This window comes from Vulpes lagopus, chromosome 12 (assembly GCF_018345385.1).
Source record: "Vulpes lagopus strain Blue_001 chromosome 12, ASM1834538v1, whole genome shotgun sequence".
In the NCBI taxonomy this organism is placed as follows: domain Eukaryota; kingdom Metazoa; phylum Chordata; class Mammalia; order Carnivora; family Canidae; genus Vulpes; species Vulpes lagopus.
This window is the reverse complement of record NC_054835.1, coordinates 17,714,479-17,736,459: the sequence shown is the minus strand read 5'-3', so window position 1 is coordinate 17,736,459 and position 21,981 is coordinate 17,714,479. Positions and strand designations below refer to the sequence as shown.

General features: G+C 44.1%; 1 protein-coding gene across 3 annotated transcripts in view; it reads right to left on the bottom strand.

Moving 5' to 3' along the window:
- Nucleotides 1–3,679: 3,679 nt before the first annotated feature.
- The window catches only part of SSH2 (slingshot protein phosphatase 2), a 237,270-nt gene continuing 218,968 nt past the window's right edge, over nucleotides 3,680–21,981 (bottom strand). For all 3 annotated transcript variants that reach the window (XM_041725969.1, XM_041725972.1, XM_041725971.1), the window contains 2 exons: nucleotides 12,858–13,692; nucleotides 3,680–10,679 (listed from right to left, as the gene is read on the bottom strand). In XM_041725969.1, the coding sequence (XP_041581903.1) occupies nucleotides 8,619–10,679; nucleotides 12,858–13,692 (2,896 nt within the window). In that variant the 3' untranslated portion in view covers nucleotides 3,680–8,618. The remainder of the gene's footprint in view (nucleotides 10,680–12,857; nucleotides 13,693–21,981) is intronic.

Here is a 21,981-nt window from a genome sequence, read left to right as displayed (position 1 = left end):
CCACAGCGGCCCCGCCCCTCCAGCGGCGGGAAAGTCGAGCGCCGCAGCCCGCGCAGCCCGGCCGCCCGCCGCGGAAAGCTGTCGGAGCGATGGAGTGTGTCCGGCGGGCTGCGCGCGCTCCTTGCCCGCCCTCGGGGCTCCCGGGCAGGCCGGGCGGACCGGGTTCCCGCACCGCGCTGGGCTCCCGCACCGCGCTGGGCTCCGGCAGGGAGAGCCGGCAGCGCGCAGGATCAGGTGCCTTCGCGCCGCATCCCTGCTGCAATCGCACTCCGAATTTAGCCCGCGCCGGCTGGCGGGCCCCGCTGCGGGCCTGCACGTCCGGACCCTCCCGGGGACAGGCTCCGGAGAGATGCCCTGACGGAGTCTTCCCAGCCCTTGAGTGAGCGCCGAGCCAGGGCTGCTCCAGTGTACCCGACAGGGCGCTGTGAATGTCGCTGTTACTGTTGTTATAAGGGGCCGTAGCGACCACTTGAGAACCTAACACCTTGGCACTGTAACTAGGCCTTTCACCCGGTTAGAGAGGATTCCGTGGAGCCTGGCAGAAAGGCAGCCCAAGGATGGGGAAGTGAATCCACCTCGACCCCGTGGGGAGACACCACAGCAAGGAGAAGCAGCTGCCACAGGCCTTTGGCAGTCACGTTTTATTTTATTTTTTATTTATTAAAAAAGATTTTAAAAAATTTATTCATGAGACACACACACACAGAGAAGAGAGAAAGAGAGAGAGAGAGAGAGAGAGAGGCAGAGACAAAGGCAAAGGGAGAAGCAGGCTCCACGCAGGGAGCCCGATGTGGGACTCGATTCCCGGACCCCTGGGATCACGACCTGGGCCGAAGGCAGGCGCTAAACCGCTGAGCCACCCAGACGTCCCTACTTAAAGAAGGATTTTATTCATTCATTTGAGGGAGAGAATGAGGGTGAGAACATGAGCAGGGTGAGGGGCAGAGGGAGAAGCAGACCCCCTGCTGAGAGGGGAGTCAGTTGGTGGCTGGGCTCCAACCCAGGACTTCAAATCATGACCTGAGCTAAAGGCTGATACTTAACCTACTGAGCCACCCGGGAGCCCCAGTAATCAAATTTTAGATGCCCAGCCTGACTCCTAAGTCTTCTGGGACTTGTTTGAATTGATGCCCAGCTGTGTACCAGGGAAGTCCCAGCCCTCATTCACTCCCCCTGAAACCCAAAGATCTGACTATCGATCAAGGCTAAGGAGGAAATAAAAAGAAACCTGTCAAAATACAGCCAGTGAAGAACCGCTTGTCCCTGAAAGCTGCTGTGCACCCAGCACTCATCCACTGCCTTGATTTCTTGCTTTGGATCATCAGGCCCTAGAGGACAGCATGAGGCTAGTTATTACCTCCAATTCTCCAAGGCACACCTGGGAATCAATGGAATGGCCTTCCAGAGGGCAGAGATTAGCATTGGGAGTAAAGGAGATGGCAGGTGGTAGCCCATACAGGGCTCCTTCTCAGAAAGAGTCCAAGTATCCAGTGGCTTGTAGGGGAACAGAATCAGAAACTGTTACGGGTGCTCCAGAAATAGTTTATGGCAGGGAGGGCCATAAGGGTAGATGAGTCTCCTTTTCACCTAAAGATTCCAGGCACATGATTAGGAGGGAAAGATCTGAGTGACTCAGTTGCTCCTTAATAACAATAGCTCATAGTTATTGTGTCAGACACTGTTCTAAGGGCTTTACACATATTAATTCCATTCTGATAATAGCCTTCTTATTAGCTATTATTATCCCTATTTTATAGGTGAGGAAACCAAGGCACACACAGAGAGATTAAGTAGCTTACCCATCACTCAACTGGTAGTTGGTGGAGCTGAGACTTATCCAGGGGTCCAGCACCTGGGTCCATGCTTTTCAGTTCCATGCATTTCTGTCTCTTGAAGGATAGTGCCACCTTATCTCATAAATGCTGATACTGAGATTTACTTTTTGTGGCACAGAGGAAAGGATGCTTAGACTAATTAGAAAACTGGAGTTCCAGCTCTGGCTCAATCACCCCAGTTTTGCAGTTCTCTGAGCTGTAAAGAACAGGAGAGGCCTGGATCAGTTTCTTTCCGACTCTGCACCACCTGTTGGCAGACAAGGAGTTTGACATGCTGCCTCCTACCTTTTCTTTCTCCCTTGCTTTTTCTCCTCTTTAAAGAGCCTTCTAAACTAGAGGCAAGAGTCTGAAACTAGGAAGTAGGAATCCTTTAATCCACCCTGCCTTTGGTTCTGTCATCTGAGAAGAAGGGTGCTCTCCAGGTACAGGAGCAGGGATTCACAGGTAATACTTGGACCAGGAATGCCTCAGCCCTGCCCTCTAGCTTTCTTCTGGCTGCCAAAGCTTGGCAGAGAGCAGGCAGGCAGATCCTAGGCATAAAGAACTAATCAGGGGAAGAAGCCATTTGGGCTTGGTGCTTTCCTGTGTGGTTAACCAATTGAATTATTAGCTGGGTTTTGAACTACAATCTGTAGAAGACAGGCATGGATTTAATCTTTCATAAAGTCTTTTTCTGGAAGAGGTGGCCTGGCAACTTAGACCCTATTTTCTTTGGCCATACAGACTGAGCTTATCTAGTCAGTGACGCCAGGCACCCGTAGAAAATTTTGTAAAATGACCTTGCCTTCACCATCATGCACTGGCACTTTAGCCAGAGACCAGTGATGTGCCCCTCCTTGATTTGGATAATTCAGAATGTAGCAGGCAGGCTTAACTTTAGTTTAAGGCAGTATTTTAGTATTTTTAAAAAAAGATTTCATTTATTTGACAGAGAGAGAGAGAGAGCACAAGTGGGGGGAGCAGCAGGCAGAGAGGGAGAAGCAGCTCCCCATTGAGCCGGGAGTCTAATGTGGGGTTCGATCCCAGAACCCTGGGATCGTGACCTGAGCTGAAGGCAAACACTTCACCGACTGAGCCACCCAGGTGCCCCTGAGGCAGTATTTTCTCTGGAAATGTCAGTACATTGTTTTGTTAGCAATTTGGAAACTAAGCTTTCCCTAGGTAATAGTGATGCCTTGTATGTGATGAATGATGGTACCACTAAATATCCCATGATGGGTCTGTGGAGAAGTGGGAGAATTGGAGAGCCTCTCCCTTCCAGACTCAGCCTGTTTTAGAGAACTGCCTGTTGATCTAATTTCCCTTCTTCCACCATTGACATCCAATGCTTCTCTTCTAATGGCAAGAGAGGGTTAAAAAGTTTTTACTTCTTTAGAAATCAGTGAGCTGAGGTGGCCTGCGCTGGGAGCTTGTGAGCTCTATCTCACAAATGTCCAGAGAGGTCAGCCACCCAATAAATCTAGTCCCTGTTGGGGCAGGTCACAGCAGCTGTCCCAGAGCAGTCACTCTGTACCACACATGGCAGAGGACTTTTGGTCCCTTTGCTTATTCATTCTCCTAACATCCAGGTGGTGGCTTTGGCAAGAGCTTCTTTGGCCAGGCAGGTTCCCAGCTTGGTCACTTGGTTGGAGCCACAAAGTCTGAAATAATCTTTAGTGATTCTATTTCCCATTCAGTCTTTATTTTCTGGGAGGTAGAAAGTTGTACTTCTTCCCAGAGCTCAGCTAACTCTTAAGGGTGTACATGACAGAGATCCATGTGCTGCATTGCTCATCAGTGTTCTCTTCCAATCCCTCCACCTTCTCAGCATCGCCCCCCTTTTGTGGCACTTTATCAAATACACGTTTCATCTTCAAAATAAAAATTTATTTAATCTGTAACAAGAACATTGAATCTGCACATTTGCGCACAAGTTCACATTTAAAAACAGCAGAGCACATCAGTAATAAAAAAAATCTATGATACAAGTGGAACATCCCAACCACCAGGAAGATTAAGGAAGGAGATGAGACCACTCTTTATATTCTGCTTCAAATGCCTCAAAAAGGTCCCAGAGATTCCAGGGAGCACCTGCTTTATTTAATAAAATGTGAGCATAAAAGTTTGGGACTGGCCTGGGGCAAAGTTAACAGTCAGTGGGAGAGTCTTTTGGACTTGCATTCTACATTTAGAACAAGTCCTATGAAATAAAGTAGGAAGAAAAAAAAAAAAGGCACCTTAAGCTATGCCAGGCAAACCAAAACCCCCCAAAAACAGAAAAACCAAACAATTGCCTGCAGGCCTGTTGACTGAGAATCATTTCAGGGCCAGTTACCCAGTTTCCAGATTGAGTCATCAGCTTCAATTAGGCCCTGGGTATTAGTTCTGCATGTGCACAGAGGATGCTGCAACCAGTGTCGCTGTGAGGACACAGATGACTAGCACTAGTCATAGACCCTTTGAGGCGTCTTCAAGCCAATGGATGACTCTAGTTTAGAAATCCTGTCCTGATCTCTGGGGCACTGAGAAAATGAGGCTGGTTTTCTTTTCATAGCAAGAGCCAGGCCCGGTCACCCTCCACTTCCAGGCTGGAAAAGTACAGAAGCACCTTGCAATAGCTCTCCATGGCATCAAGGGACCTCAAAGCCCTGGAACAGGAATGAGGAGCATGCAGCTTCCTGCTTTGGGGGTGGGCTTTTTCCTAATATGAGTGTCAGAGGAGCTGAGGCAGCAAGTACATTTATATATGTACTAAGGCCTAATATATGCCTTGATCTTCTAGTCTGGAAGGGAAAACAAAGTCCAAGATACTTTCAAGTTGCATTGGTGCTGAAAGAGCTAAAATTTTATCTACCATCAAAAAGCAAAACAAAATTAGACAAAAATGGCACTAGCCATTCACCATTATAACCATCACTGTAAGACACGCCATCACTGACTGAGGAAAGGGCTATTTCCACACAGAGTGCTGAACAGGAGTGCAGGACAGATGGAGTCAGCTCCAGGTCCTCCTCATTCACCCCTGAGGGCTGGCCACTGTGGCCCTGCTCTGTTTGAGGACTCACAGGACAGCGGGGCTGGGTGCCTGGACGAGGGGACTCAGTGGCTGTCAAGATGATGCACGTTTTAATTATCACAATGTAAACAAAGTATCCACAAATAGTTTTCAAAAAGAGCCTAAGAATGTATTTAAAAATTTTAAAATGCCCTTAAAAGTGACCCTCTTCGCAATAATGCTTTCTTTTTTAAAAGAAAAAACTCCCATGAAAACATCTTTACCAAACATGCCTGGATTGCTTAAAACTGAAATTCTCAGATGGAATAGGTGAAGATTTTTGTGAGCTGCTATGTCTCAGAAACTTCAGGTCTATCCAAAAGTATTTGTCTGGGTCCCTTTAGCAGGAGGGGACCTCAGAGCCTGGGCTATCATTCTCAGGCCGTCCTTGGAGCTCTTGGTAGTTCCCCAAATGAGAAAGAGCTGGGATAAAGGTACAGAACCAGGAAACTGCTAGATAGAGAGCCTTAAGAGGTTGGGATGCTAAGAATGATCCCAAGCATTAAGAAACTGAAAGGCAACCAAAATGAGAGATGAATATTACTACACTACAGTACTACAGGTCTACTCTAATATACACTACACCTAAGTGTTTCTGAAATCAAGAAAGGGTTGGGGTTTCTCTCCTTCCTAATGACCAGGTAACCCTCTAGATTACAGCTCAAAAGTTGTGTGCTCCTGGGGTTTCTACCCCATGCACCAAAACGTTACTTTGTTTTTGCATGTGCAGGTGTATGCACCTGCGTGTGCACACACATTTCTGTCTCTCTCTCTCCTCCAGAGTAACTGAGAGTCAGACTATGGTGGTTTTCAAAAGAGAGGCATTGAGCAAGAGGTCAAGACTTTTCCTACTCATCTCTGTCAACCTACTAGACCTGCTGTTCTGTATCTGAGTTTTCCATGAACAGAAAAGGGAAATAAACCACCCAAGATTATCAAAAAGTTTGAAGAGAATAAAGTCTGAAAAGTCCTTGATAGCTTATCATGTATTTTCCCTGGACATCACTCAGCTATGCAAATAAGAACACTCAGTTGTGGGAGTTTGAAAGGGCTGGCAAAACCCTATATGGCATGGTTGAATTACAGACCCCATGTAGAGGATGTTTATTTAAGTGGGCAAATTAAATGATAACAAAAAATGTAATTCAAAAAAAGGAAGGCAGACCAAGACTATTTCCTTTCTCCTTTTTCTTTAAAAAAAAAAAAAAAGTTTTCTTCACAGCATTAGAGGATCTCCTCCCCATCTCTGTTGTTATTTAATGCAGTGAGTATTAACCGCAGTAGCAGGGACGAGAGAGAACAGGGCAATACTGTCGATCCTGCTTGTACTTAATGTGAGGGAGGTCATCATTGCAAAGGGTTAAGGAGGGGACACTACTCTCTTCACCTCCATGCAAATCCTTCTCCCCAACCCTGCCACAACTTCCTGTCCTTTTCCTATCATAATGAGGGTGGTGGAACTGCCTCAACAAGACAGGGCCATTTAGATGGATGAGCCCTGGAAATTCATAACACTGTCTTGCGAGCCTCTTCACATTGATACAAATACCACCTAAACTCAAACACTTTACAGCACATTAAATATCCAGGAACCACAAAGCCATGTGGAGGATATATTTAAACATTTAAGGGAACTATTTAAGGACAGCACAAATACGTGTAATTACTACATCACAGAGACACTAAGAGCAGGAGGTTTCTGTCCAATCTACCTCCCAGCAGTGATGTGAGACCCAACTGTAGCTTCCACACAGGAACTGGATTCACAGCTCCCCTGGAGCACCAATGAATGGCCTCAGTCCACCTTTCCTCTCTCCTGCAGGTCACCCTACTATCTGCTCCCACCAAACTCTGGCCTTTGATATCCCCTCGACAGTCTGGGCATCTGTCTTTTCCTCTCAGTGCCGGGATGAGCCAAATACCAAAGCCCAAGGCTGTACTCGGTCAATCTCTCAGCAATGTGGACATCCACCGAAGCACCAGGAAGCAAATCTGCAAACCTCTTCAGTTTTGATGAGCTACAGGTGTTTCATTCCAGGCTGAATGTTTTCTGTAAGAAGCTCAAACTGGCTTGTTTATGGCAAGTGCTCCTGTGTTAGGCATCTCCACGAAAGCAGCAAAGCAACAGCATCCTAAAGTTGTAATGGCACCGGAGTCGTAATGGGTGCCTGCCCTTAGCATTAGAAACTTCCACCCTGGGCAGCAGGAACACTCATACACACTCCCTGGCTGTGGCTCAACTACTGGCAAATAACCCGCTGGGATTTCAGCCTCAAAGAGAATTCAGCTCTCAGTCAAAATGTGACCTATGGGAGCCTGAAGGAGTTTCTCCAAGGAGGAAGTTACTAAAACATAACTTGGCAGGAGCTGGCGATCAGAAGTCTCCATTTAAATGATTACAACCACCATCAATAGACTCTGCAGATTCCTACCAACACCCATCAGCTTTATTTCTGTGGTATGTGTTTTCTCCAGTTGCAGCTTTACTCCTTCTTAAAAAGATTAAATCAAAAAGACCCTACGACATCAACAACAAAACACTGTAAGGAAGTGACATTATGTACATAAATACTGTGTATAAAGTAGAGAAATGACAAATCTTCCAGGAAAAGGAGAAAAAAAAAAACTCCATGTCAAGTGTTAACGGTGATAACATCGATAAGAAAACTCTGCGTTCAACGGAGGTTATACATAGGTAACGTAACAATTTAAATATCATCTATGAAATAAAAAAAAAAAAGGCAGCACTGGGAGAAACAGCATGAGGAAGGAAAGTAAATTGGAAAAAAATGGCCATTAAACTCAGAAGGCCCACAGAATTATTCAAGTAATGGAAGTGTTAAAACCCTACGGATGTATTCATTTTACAAGAACACACTGACTTTCAATTGCTGTTTTTCAAACTTGTCCCTATTATGTTTTTGTTGAGAGGATGTTGCAGAGCACATTTCCTGGCAGGGAGGGCCAGGATAACTGCCTATGTGCAGCCCACTGACCTGGAAGATACTGTGCTGCAGCCTCTCCACACTTTGCTTCCAACTCCTCCTATACTTTCTTCTACACAGGATCTCTCAAGATTTCATTTGGGGTTCTCTTTTAATTTAAAAATTATGTGCTTGGGGGAAAAAAAAACTATTTGCTTGGTAAGTTTACAAAGCCAGCCATTATCATGCCTTTTGGTATGATATACCCTGGAATCCAGAAGTGGTTTCTGGAAGACCCCCCTTTGAAAGCAAAGCAGAATCAGCCCACTTGGGTAACTCTCAGTGGGCTGGGGCCCAAGGATGAGAGCACATGGACGTGTGGCTGCCCTTCAGTCCAATCCTATGCATCAGGTCTGAAGCCCAAACCATCATCACACAGGCCCAGGGGAGCATTTCCGATTTCCAGCTTCATCTCCATCCTCCCCATCTGCTTCCTTCCTTAAGCAAGCAGGCATGCTTTTTTCTCAGAGGGGAGCTGATTGAAAAACAGCAATTTGCCTTTGATAAAGGTGCTCTTTGAAAATGAGTATTTTTTGAGGTTTGAATTTTCTAAAAATAAAAAATGATAAAAATGGTCTAGTTGTCCAAATCAATCTTTCTCTCACACACATACACAGAGAAAAAAACCCAAACCCTGCATGCGCCAGGAACAGTAAAATGACCAAAATATTATAAAATTAACCAATAAAGTGCATGTTCCTTACATATTACACCTGCCCCTTTTATAAACATTTCTTTTAGAAAGTTCCATGTGTAGGCTCAGAATCACATGGTATTATAGAAGGGGTTGCTTGTCCGTTTTTTGTCGTTTGCTTTTTTCAGTCTCCTAAGGGGGTGAGTTCTGCCGTGCTGCTGACGGGGCGCCACAGCCAGCCCTGGAGCCGGACCCGCATACTGCAGTCCCTGGGATTGGAGCAAAGGCAGGCCTCCTTCAGAACTAGTCAACTCGGGGCCTGCCCTCGGGAGCGAACACTGCTGACTGTAACCAAATTCTTTGGCATACTGTACAATGGGCTTCTCCACTGGCTTGCTCTGCGCAATACACTCTGTTGTTCTGAGTTGCTCTATAAAATACTTGGTGGGCTCTAGGTTCTGGGGAGCATCTGGGCTTTCTGAGGGCTCCTGGGCCTCCATGGCATGCATGCCTGCATCCGTTCTGATGAAGGGCTGGAGCAGTTTGAGATGAGGGGGATCAGAGGAGACAGGCTCTCTCTCCGATAAACAGTTTTTACAGAGGTCCAAGTAACCTAACTTGGCAAGGGAAGCCGAATGCCTCATTTGGGATGGTTTGGTGAGCCCTCCCTGGCAAATTGCTCGGGACTCGATTTCTTTAGTGCGCTCCTTCACCACACTGGGGCTATTGCTGAGACCCTTTATATTGTCACTACTAGAGCTATGTGGGAGTTGACAGGCTATGAGAAATGGGTCCAGTTTTTCTTGTAACCCCCCACTATTGTCATCGAGTTTGCCTGGGTCTTTGCTGGTTAGCTGTGAGTCCTCGGACGGCACTTCACTGCCACCAGAAAAGGGGCCCTCCTGACTTTCTTCCCAGCTACCCTGCTCTGATGAGGGCTCATTGTCTGTGGTGCTGGTTTGCTCTGTGAAGCCTTCCAGGTGAACAACAGTCTGGGGAAGTGCATAATCCAAGTTGGCAGATGGTACGTGGGTTGTGTGACTGACAGAAGGCACTCCTGTGTCTGGGGCTGTTGACAGGCTGTTGTCCCAGTCCTCAGGGCTGCCCAGGGTAGAGGTCATGTCGGTGGGGCTGTCGTGCTCAGGAGGGGAAGAATGAGACAGAGGTAGCACGTTGGGGTGCAGAGGAGCCTGGGCGGGGCCCAGAGTCCTGTTCAGATTTTCATCCAGTGCACAGAGGATGGTGATGGAGTCCTCCACTTTCACTTTCCTCAGCCCTTGCTCCCCACTCTTTTTGCTGGTGGCTCTTTCACCCCCCAGCCCAGGGTGATCAGGGGGTGTAACTGTGTGGGTAGACTCAATGATTTCCACCTTCTTGGGAAGGGAAAGAAGGACCGCCTGTGTCTCTGATCCCTGGCATGAAACCACAGTCCTCTGCTCCTTCAGGACTCCTTCCTGGTTTGTTCTAGTATCTGACCCCGGGCGCTCCTGAAACACCAGCAGCTCAGGCGCTAGAACAATGGAATTTTGCTCAGAATGGGGTAGTGAACCAGTTTCAAACCCACCGCATTTCCCTTTGCACTTGTTAATCTCTGGTTCCTTGGGGATAAAAGATTGTTCAAGGGTAGCTTCATCACTTTTCCCTTTTGGTGCTGGGTCTGCTACAGAAGAATCATTCTTGGAATTCTTGCGAACAGACAATGAGGTACAACCAGGGGCAGCACCATGGTGCTCTTGCTCTTGTCGCAAGCGCTCTTCAAACTCCAAGGTGGCTCGCCTCACAGACCCAGGGCACCACTTGGCACCTGGGTGCATTCCTGGGCCCCAGAGCTCTTGTTCCTCCTCAGCTGGTTCCTCTTCTTCTAATTCTGTGGATGAGTGTGTCGTCAGGCAGCCTTCAAGGTCCCACTTCCCTGAGTCTTTGGCTAGTTCAAGCTGGGCTGTGTAGGAACCCTCACTCTGCTCCAGATTTCCAGGTCTGTTCTCTAGGGCATGGGCCCTTTCAAGGGGTAGCTCATGGATAGTGTGCTTCTTTGGTGTGTGGCATGGGTTAGATAGGAGGTCTCCTTTCAGTTGAATCTGTCCGACTCCTTGACTGATGGATTCGATCTCAGTAACGATTTCTTTGACCGAAATTGCATTTTCTGAGTGAGATTGCATGAAGATGTCTGGGCTGACCAGTTCTGAGATTGCCTAGGGAGAAAACAGTGAGATGGTTATGGCAAACAGTCTCATTAAGAATGCCAGATGTTTTGCTTATTAATCTTCTAATCCAGGAGAACCTTCTGGCTATGAGGACACAAATCATGGAGCGCCTGAGACTGTCCTCTGGCCATCTGTTTTATCAGACAAGAAAAAAAAAAAAAGAACAACCCAGATTCGTCAAAGGCAGAGATATAAAACTTGTTACAGGTTGAATCACGGTCTACTAAACTTTTGTTCTGTTTACTCAAACAGAATTCCAACCCAATATCTTCCTCCCAAATGAACATCGGAGAGCCTTGGAGGTTCCTATAATCCTTACTTTCCTAAGACTATTATTAGTCTTCAGGATTTAGGTCATTCAGGGGTAGATCAGATTTTTCTTCTCTGGCCTATCAACTTCCAGTTTGATTCTCACCTAGTTCAAGGGGAAGAGTTCCATTTAGGGGCTCAGTGGTCACCTTAAATATGCCCAGTGTTCAGGCAGGATGGAAGAGGCTATCATCTGATGTCTGATTGGAATTTCACTGTTCTCTTCTTTCCTGTCCTGCCAGCTTTCATCTTTATCCTCCCACTGCATCTTTTGGCAGTAGCATTCCAGCACATGAGGGCACTCTGTACCTGATCACACAACTTCCAAGTTTCACAAGGCTCCTTCCGGGCAAGGTTTACTTGGTTTATGGAGCCACATGCTTAAGCAAACTTAGAAACTGTGACTCTCTGACATTTTATTGTTCTACCAGTTACAAATTCCTAGATGGTTTAGAACAAGGCAAAAGAAAATTAGCCAATATAAAATCAAGTCCTATTGTTAAAAAAAAAGAAAAAGAGGATAAGAATTTCATAGTCTGAAAAATGGCCGTTGGACATCTCTTAAAATGGCATTATGATAACCATCAATTTACTTTAACATTTTCATAAACCTTCAAAGTTTAGTATTTCCCTTGGAATTGTTCTGGTCTTTCTCCTTCAAAAGAAAGTCAGAGCTAGTACAAACTAACAAGGTCAGTTACACCTTTGGGAGGAATCTGCTGGGACATTTGGCAGGGGTAAACTAGCCAAGACTGGGAGAGAAGCCACAGCGGGCCCAGTGTGTGCATGGGCTGTGGAGAGTGCTCATATGACGAGGGACTCTGCAGAAAAGCTATTTCTGTCAGAGCTACTATACTGACTGGTCCAAAGGAGAGTTCAAGCATTTCTGATTTCCCAGTAAAATAAAGCAGGGGCATAACTTTTGGAGAGAGAAGACAGAAGCAGAGGCAATGACTGCCCTGAGGTAGTTAGAGAAAAGATAAGTCAGGGACAAGGTGGTAAATATAAGTAGGCAGGTATCAGAAGATGTAAAAAATGTAGTCATCCCCAGTGGAATCATTAAGTGAAGTTTGGTTCATGAGAGTAAATCTGTCACCATTTGCTTCCCAACTACTGTATTAAACTGATCTAATATACCACTGCTTTTAAGATATATCCCAATTCTCAAGTGCAAAATGACATGTAAGTATGAGCTGTAGAACTGATGACACACAGTAGGTCTTTCCCTGGCCTGAAATGGCTCCTAAGGGCTCACATGCCATAGAGAAGAATCTTCAGATCCTGTCTGCTCTCAATCATTTCCCAAAACCATCCCTCAAGTCTTGGATACCATAGGGACTGAGATGAGGAACAATCCAGAAACATTATCAATAGCAAGAACTCATCATCGATTGCTACTCTAACGACTATTAACAAATGTCTAATTTTTGAATTTTCTAAGACGGAATTTCCTAAACAAATCGACGTCCTCAGAGAGACTCCGGTCTTACTAAGGCAGCATGTCAGTCCAAGGCACTTCATTATCTGTGAGATCTGATCCAAACTGCAGAGGTCCAGGGAGGGGACCTCTCCTTGTGCAGGCAGGACATTTGTTTCGGCTAATCCCTTTTTCCCCACATCCCCCTTTCAGAAGTGCTTCCAAAGACACCAAGAGCCTGGAAAGATAAATTCCTCAAAAGGCAATGGATTAAAAAATTTTTTTAAACTTAAGTTTTCAAGAAAAGTCTTAGCTACACTGTCTCTCCCATGCTGCCTTCCTAAATCTTTAGCAAAATCAAATACAAGATAAACACAGAATCCCAAAGATTTTGTCTTCCAAGAGAACTTCATTAGGTAGAGAACTACTATAGTTTTTACCTTTGACTGTTCCTCATCTATTGAAGATTCTTCAGATGCATGGGGAGTATTACTCAAAGAGCTGCTTCTCTGGTCATCGGTTGTCACTTCAGAAGGGGTGACTTCCACCACTGAGAGTCGACAGTTCTCACTCCTTCCTCCACCCAGCTCTTCCATCCTTGAGTGGGAAAAGGATCGGGATCGGGTTTCTTGGGACAGCTCTACAAACTTTTCTAGGGCGCTAAAGAAATCAATGCGATCTGTACTGAAATCTGAGACTTCAGCCTGGCAGCTGGGTTGGGGGCTCGGAGATTCAGGGTCAGGGGACATGGGAAGGTCTTTCAGGCGAGATGTTAACTCTTCCAAAGGCAGCAAGTGGACATTCACATCTGTTTTCAGTGCGTCTGTCTCCAAATCTTCCACTGTTAAGTCTGGGAACTTGCTGGCAATTTCTGAGGCCTGTCCAGGTTGGATTAAGGCTTTGGATGCATGGCAGTTGTCAAGAGGGAATTTTGATTCATTGAGACAACACCCTGATGAGCATCCATTGATGTCATTTAGATTTAATTCATCTTCAATCTGTCCAGCATGAAATTCCCTAGAAGTAAACTCCAAGCAGATCATTCTTTCTTTGGTACACAGACCCTTCTGATGTTCATCCTGTGGGACAACATGTTCCACAAAGACGGGTGGAATGGAGGGGTGACCCTCCATGGTCTTCACCTCAGCAATCTGGTCTGCTGAGCTGGTGATCTCCTTCTTGTTGAGTTCTAGCCCTGGTTTGCAGATGGGTTCATGGTGGTCTGAGAGGTCACTATCTGAATGAGATCTCCAGAGCTTGTTATGCCGCTGTTTGCTGTGGAAGACATACACAGGAAATGCCTTACTCTGGTTTGTGAAATCAATCAACACCCTCCCAGGAAACTGCTCCCAGATAAATTTAAATCTTAACCTGCAAAATGCTTTGTTAATACCCAAGGGAAGAAGTAGGCAATAAACATTTGTAAAGGTGTTCAATTTAACTAATAGCAAAAGATAAACAAAGCAAAATAACAATAAAAACGAACATGAGATCTGATTTTTTACCTATCAGACTGAGCTTAAAATGGATTGCTAGCAGCCAGTGTTGATGATGGCATGGCCAAACAAATCTTCTCATATACAGTTGGTAGGAATGTGAATTGTAGAAATTCTGAGAGTGAAATCTGATAACAGCTCTCAAAATTTAACTCTTTAACCAGCAATTAAAAATTAAATTAAATTTTTAATTAATTAAAAATTAAATTAAAAAACTCTTAACCAGCAACCAAAAATTCTTCTTTTAAGAATTTTTCTTGGAGAAATACTACTATAAGTGCACAAAGATATGGATATAAGGATATTTGCTATGTAATACAGTGGTACCAAAGGATGAGACAGACACATACAAAAGAGGATTTATTTAAATTACAGTCCATATACCTACATGCCATGCATGAAGCTGTTAAAAACAGGTATTTTAGTAGAAGGTTTAGTGGAAGGTTGTCCAAGGTATACTATTAAGTGAAAAAGCACGCTGACCACATTTAGAATGGTCAGCTCCCATGTTACAATAAGTAGAGGAAAATACCTGGAGGAACATAATTAAACTGGTAACAGGGTTTCTTTCTTTCTTTTTTTTTTTTTTTAAATACTTTATTTACTTATTCATAGAGACACAGCTAGAGAGAAAGAGTCAGAGACACAGGCAGAAGAAGCAGGCACCATGCAAGGAGCCTGATGTGGGACTCGATCCTGGGTCCCCAGGATCACGCCCCGGGCTGCAGGCAGCGCTAAACCGCTGTACCACCGGGGCTGCCCCAGGGTTTCTTTCAAGGAAGGCAGAATACTTCCGGGGAGGGCTTTACATTCTATATTCTGTATTTCTATAGGTTTTAAAATTTAAAAATAATGAGCATGTTTAACATTAATCACCAGGAGGGTAAAAGCTAAAACAAAACAGCATCTAAGCAATACAAAGAGAAGTATTCTATTGGAGGCCATTACAAGTCCCCATTACTGGAATAAAAATCTGATACAGGATCAATCACTCAAGTAGAAATGTGAGGAGGGTAGTAATCTTTCTTGAATTAGAAAGCAAAGATGAGGCCGGTAAATCTGCAGAAAAACATTGGTTAACAGAATGGAAGAGGATACGCCTAAAGTATAGGCTCCTTCCGTAAGAATCTTTGGATAAAAATCATGAAGCTAAGGGGAAGCATAGAAAAGCAGGTGGCCCAAAGGAAGATCACACACACATATCCATCCTTTGGCTTGTTTTATGGAGTTTTTTTTTTTAAGATCTTATTTATTTATTTGAGAGAGAGAGTGAGCGAGCGAGCGAGAGCACATGAGCAGGGGCAGAGGGAGAGGGAGAAGCAGACTTCCCTATTGAGCAGGGAGCCCGGCAGGATTGATCACAGGTTCCTGAGATCATGACCTGAGCTGAAGGCAGACACTTAACTGACTGAACCACTGAGGTGCCCTTAGAGAGAAGTTCGGATGGGATCGAATGTCATTTCAAACCATACTCTCTAACAAGGGAGCAGTTCCTAAAGCCCAAGCCAAAAAGAAAAAGGTGGTCCTGTGGCTGTCAGGATCACCTGCCCAGGAAACAGGTCCCTAAATGTGGCATTTAGGGGTGTGGTTTCCATGATTTATGAGTTGATGAAGAGTTACCTAACTGCAGAGTGTAATAGGAAATAGCCCAAAACAATTTACCACAGGCTCAGTGCCACGCCTGCCTGTGAATCTCTGCCGAGTCATGCGCCTGCACTAATGTGAACCCATTTGTTCTCAACTCTGCACCTGCTCTCAGTAACCCCTGTCTGTCTGCTGCTTGGGTGGGGCTTGCTCTGACTCAGGCCCACACAGCAGAAGGGTGCTTTTCCGGGTAGGGATCAGGTCATTCTGTTTATGAAGACAAGCTATAATCAATCAATAGCAGGGAGGAAGGTAGGGTTTTCACCCTTTCCAAGCTGCATGAACTCCAGCCACCCCTAGGAGGAGACAACATATCACACATGCCAAACGAGTGAGTGACCCTGGGGAGGGGCAAACTGAATGGTTGGAGAGGTGGAGCCTGAACTATACACTGTGACCAACCCATGCCAATGTGCTTCCCTTTAAAGTTTCTTTTATATCTAGACACTCTTGTTTCCTGACCTACATATGGCTGCGTTCTCCAATTTCTATCCCTCATCTATCCTGAGGATGTACAAACCTGCACCAACTTCCCTAGGCATCCATGGCAGGACAGTTCCTTGCGATGCAAATGACTGGGAAGACATTTCAGGGAGTAGCTGTTCTCACCTTTCTAGTAATATAAAGGAACAGCTTATTTTACCAGTCAACAGGCAAATGGGATTTTTCATGATCCTAAGAACCTTCCAAAGTATGATTTTCCAAAACTGCCTGCAAATCACTAATCAATCAGGAGGGAATGAGATTGAAGTTATGCTAATAGGTACCAACAGTATGTTTCAGAAGTGGCAGACATTACAGCTGCTTTTTGCCCAGCAGGGATTTCCTTCTCTTCTGGAGGGAAGTAATCATCAGAAAATATTAAGTCAGGGCTCTGGAATTAAACTGACACCGACTTGTAAAGGAGAAAGAAAAATCCCCACCAAAGATAGGTTTGATTCTGCTTTTTCATTTTTGTAGTAAGACCTGCAAGGAGAGTGGTAGATGGCTCTCTGATATAATCAAGATACTCATTAATTACCATGGTCTTGGAAGCACTTTCCTCCTCCCACCTTAGAGGTTTTAGTAAATTCTGTCCTGAATTTTGTGTTTATCATCTTTATAGTGTCATTAGGCTTTGTTCTTAATATACTGCTTAGTTTTGCATATTGTGAACTTATATAAATGAAAATATACTCTATGTATGTATTCTTCTACAACCTTCTTTTGTCCACACTGTTTTTGAGATTCATCCATGTGAGCAGCTGTAATTTCAGAGTGTGATGAATACACCACAGTTTATTTATCCATCCTGTTGATGAACAGTTTTGGCTACTATCAACAATTTTGGCTACTACTGCCATGGACATTCTTGCACTTGGTACATACTTTGGCTTATGAAAGATGTTAAAATATAGGAGCAGAAAAGGTGGGTCATAGGGCATATGTGCATCATCAGTTTTACTCAGTAACACCAAACTGTCAGTGCAGTTTTTCCCCAAGTCAGTTTTATTCTGATGCTTGATCACTGGTAGGGATAGATTTAAGGCACTGGACCATATTTATTATTTTTAAATTGTTAGTGTTCATTTATTTTATTTTTTAAAAAAGATTTTATTCATTCATTCATGAGAGACACAGAAAGAGAAGCAGAGGCATACGCAGAGGGAGAAGCAGGCTCTCTGCAGGGAGCCTGATGTGGGACTCAATCCCTAGATCCAGGATCATGCCCTGAGCTGAAGGCAGACACCAAGCAGCTGAGCCACCCAGGCATCCCAACTGTTAATGTTTAAATTCAGCTGACTCTCTCCATCTATTTCAGGTAGGCATCAAGTAAACAAGTCACCAAAAAGAACTTCAGAGTTGGTTTGTGGCCTGGATGATGCAAAGAAGCTTCAGGTTCTTTTCTCCCTTGAGAAATCTCAGACCTGAATTTGGATTCACATAAATACACCGACACACATGCGATGATTGGGCCATTCTGGGCAAGAATTTGGCTTTTTTTTTTCCCCATTTGTTTTTATTGAAGTTTGATTTGCCAACATATAGTATAATATCCAGTGCTCATCCCATCAAGTGCCCTCCTCAGTGTCTGTCACTCAGTTACCCCAACCCCCACCCACCTCCCCTAAAATTTGGCCTTTTACTTCATAAATGAACAAGAAGGAAATCTAAGGGACAGGATACATATGCTATCCCATTCTCTTGCCTCCAATTTGCTTTCTTTCTTCTTGTTACATGTTTGGTAAAGCACCAACTTTGAGAAAGTTATATAGAGGAAAATACTACTAAAAATGAAATATCAGCTATAGTAAAATCAGACTGTTATGCTACCTCTTAGGGCATTAGGTAGCCCACAGAAAGTAGAAGAAAGAAAAAGCATCAGTTGAGCATTTTCTATGTGTTGTCCATGGTCCTAAATGCTTCAAGATTATTTCACTGAAAAGCTATTAAGGAAAGCCTTTCAATCTCAATTGTAATGTGAGTTCATTCTCAGATTCCCTCCTGCTGACTGACCACTGTGCACCAGCTAACAAGACTTCAAAGTCTCCACCAGCAAAGCAGGGGAATGTAAAAGACACCTCTGCCTCTTTTGGCCCCGGCGATAGGGGCGTTCAAAGAATCAAAACTGACATCTATGAAGACATGTGGCATGGACTCTCCCTGGCTACCACCCAGTTTCTTCTCTGCCCCTTGTATACAGGAAACTAATATCACAGACACATGGTCCAGCTTGCAAATGCCTGAAATCTGAACTTGTCTAATGGAACAAAAATCTGCCAGATACCTGCATGATCAGAGTACAGAATGACAAACATGGCTGTTGGCAGTTTAATGGAAGGTTTCAACACGCACACACACACACACACACACACACACCCTCTTCCTGTCTCATTCCCATCCACCAGCTATAAAAACACAAAAAATAAAATTAGAAATGAACAGTATTAGTGGCTTTATAATACCCTCCCTTTTTAGGTCCAAAGGATTATAGTAAATACTAGCCTTCCCCAGGCTCTTAATGACATACTGAAGTATGCAAAAAGTTCCCTGCATTTTAGACAGGTGGTTACTGTTTGGCCCATAGCCTCACATTCTGATTAAGAGACTATGACCAATTCATAAATCACAGGAGCCTGGTATCACTTTGGTAAACTTCTTTTCCACCAAGATGTTGAAGTACCGAGCTAACACCCTCAAACAGAGGGCTGCCACCTCAAGTTAAGTACCCAGTGCTACTCTAGACAACCATGTAGTTGAAAGAATGCTAGTAGCAGGGCTCTATCTTTTTGAGAAAACTAGCACATCCTTCCTGGGAGAAGATCTGGAATATAAGATCTAAGTGCCTCCATAGGAAATGTGTTTCTTTGCAAACAGATGAGTAGGATTTTTCTAAGGACCTTCTTCTCCTGCTTACCTAAGCTGTAGAGCTTCAGACAGTTCCAGGAGTCTGGGGCTTCTCAGTCTTTACTCTTCTAAGCAGGCAGACCCTGGAGTAGCACTCAAGGGCTGGGCAAGATTCTGTTGGGCCCAATACACTTGGCAGCTAGTTTGCCAGTAGCCTCAAGTGTTGTCTTTTAAGAAAACACCAGAGACTGAAGATCCTAATGACTGTATACCCAGCAGGACTCGCACTCTTTTTCCTAACTGGCAGACGCCTAATTTGGTTTGGGTATTCACTGTTCCATGGGAGCCCCAGCAGGAGACAGTCTGGAGGGAAGAGAGTAAAAACTGGCCACTTATTCCTCTAACTCTCTCTTCCTGCAGGGTCACTTCAGGTTGGCTGTGTCCCCTGACTGAAGGTTATCTCTCTTCTCTGAAGGTGCCTTTTTCTCCAGGAGTTTCCTTCCAGGTTCTAGTAACTGCTCCCTCCCTCTTTAGGCCTCACAGCTATTACTAAACAGCTCTGCTGACGCAAGTCCCTTGATTCTACTACAATCCCACAACTTTGTAAAAAAATTGCTTTATAAAACCTTCCTCAAATAATCCTAATCTAAGCATGCTGTTTCTTGTTGAGAACTTGATTGATGGATGTATTCTATTACTTGCAGCTGAAAGCAGCCTAAGTGATATCCCTAGCACTAGATTCTAATTCTTAAAATCCAGGAAACATCACAGTACAGGAAATTCTAGGACCACTTCCTATTCTAGTTTCTAATGGAGTTAATGTGCCTGTGGGTGGTGGCAGGCAGTGGTTGGAGGAAGAAGGAGGGGATAAATGGCACATGTATGTATGTGTTTCTGGGTAGCCCTGGAGAAAAATGATGATAACTATATTAGAATAACCCTTACCAGTATATATTGTACATTTTTAAAAAAGATTTTAAAGTAATTTCTACACCTAATATGGGGCTTGAACTCACAATTCCAAGATCAAGAGTCGCATGCTCTAATGATTGAGCCAGCCAAGGCACTGTAGTGTACATTTATACACATTTTTATTTACAACAGCCCGGTGGCATAGGGTTCTTTAAAAATATAAAAAAATAATAATAAAAAATAAAAAAATAATTTAAATTCAATTTAGTTAACATATAGTGTATTATTAATTTCAGTGTGACATAGGGTTCTTGTCATTTTATAGATGGAATCAGGTGAGAATCAGAACTGTGAAGTAGGGCAGCCCCCGGGGCCCAGCGGTTTAGCACCACCTTCAGCCTGGGGTGTGATCCTGGAAACCTGGATCGAGTCCCACATCAGGCTCCCTGCATGGAGCCTGCTTCTCCCTCTGCCTGTGTCTCTGCCTCTCTCTCTCTGTGTGTCTGTCATGCATAAATAAATAAAATCTTAAAAAAAAATTCTAAACATTAAAAAAAAAAAGAACTGTGAAGTAACTCCTCAAAGTAGCAACAAGAGGATGAACCAGAGATAGAAACCAGATCTACTGACTCAAATTCTGTGGTTTCCTCATTCCCCAGGGCTTGCTCCTCCCTCCATGAATCAAGTCTAGGAAGGCAGGATAGAACTGAAAGGGAAAGGAAGAGGCAGTGTGATTTTGTGGGTTATGCTGCCCTTGGTATCCTCATCTGAGATTTTTCTGAAGTTCCTTTAATATCTAAGAAAAACCACATACGCTAAAAAAAAACCCAACCCAACAGCTTGCAGTAGCCTGAGATTCCAGAATAAATACTGAAATTGGCAGGACACATAGTATCCTTGCTCTCAATGGGTCACGTGAGGACACTGCCTAACATCCGTCATGTGTATGTCTGGGAACATACAATATTTGTGTCTCATCTAAACCCCCAGATGCCTCTTTCTTGTGCCAAAAAGAACTGCTGTGTCCTACCTTTTGATCTAATCTAAAAATGTCATCAAAATCTGGCCCCAAGGACCTCGAAGTTCTTTTTAAGTGGAGAAGACTTGAGTATCCTCCCTGCCTCCTAAAAGAATGGCTCAGATGAAATCATGCCAAGTACTGAGTAAACAGGAGGGTTTTTTTTAGTGGAAACCATAATGCTATGCTGTGGCCACATTTTCACAAGACTTTGGGGGTAGGAGGGTGGTCCCTCTGCCTGATAGGCTGGAAGGCTATTTAACATTTTGTTCAGGGAAATATAGCCCAGATTCAAGAGTCAAGACCAAGTCATGAGACTCACTGGAGTCACACTCTGGCACTGGCCCCAACTGCTTCTAGGCAGCTGTGCCTTCATCTGAACAAAACCACCTAGGACATGCCCATATGGAAAAAACAAAGCAAAATGTAGCACTCCACAGAACTTTAGCATGTGGCATCTCATGAAATTGATCCTTAAATCCAGTTTAATATACAAATCTCTTTCCTGAAAGTGGCTTCCACCACCAATGGGGTAAAATAATAATTCATTACTCATTTTATAACCGATTACAAAATTATTGTTGAAATGAATTCTTATTCATACAGGAAGATGTTCAAGATCTAGTACTGGGTAGACAGAGGAAGATAAATATTGAATGGTATCACTTATATGTGAAGTCTAAAAAAGCCAAACCAAGAGAAATAGAGAATAAGTGGTGGTTATTAGGGGGTGGAGGATGGGGGAAATGGGGAGATATTGGTCAAAGGGTATAAACTTCCAATTATAAGATTAGTAAATTCTGGGAATCTAATGCACAACCTGGAGATTATAGGTTATAAAATTGTATCATATACTTGAAAGTTGCTAAGAGAGATCCTAAATATTTTCACCATGAACAAAAGAAACAGTATGTGAAAGAATGGAGGTGTTAACTAATGCTGTGGTGATAATCAGTCTGCAATATATAAATGCATTAAATCAACACCTTGGATGCTTTAAATGTATATAATGTTATATGTCAATTCTATCTCAGTAAAGCTGAGGGTGAGAAAGGATGGTCAAATGATGGCTAAGTGCAGTGTAACTGTTCAATATACATTGCTGCAGTTTAATAAAAACAAAAAAAGAAGATCAGCTATTGGATGAAGAGGTAGGTAGGCTGAAGA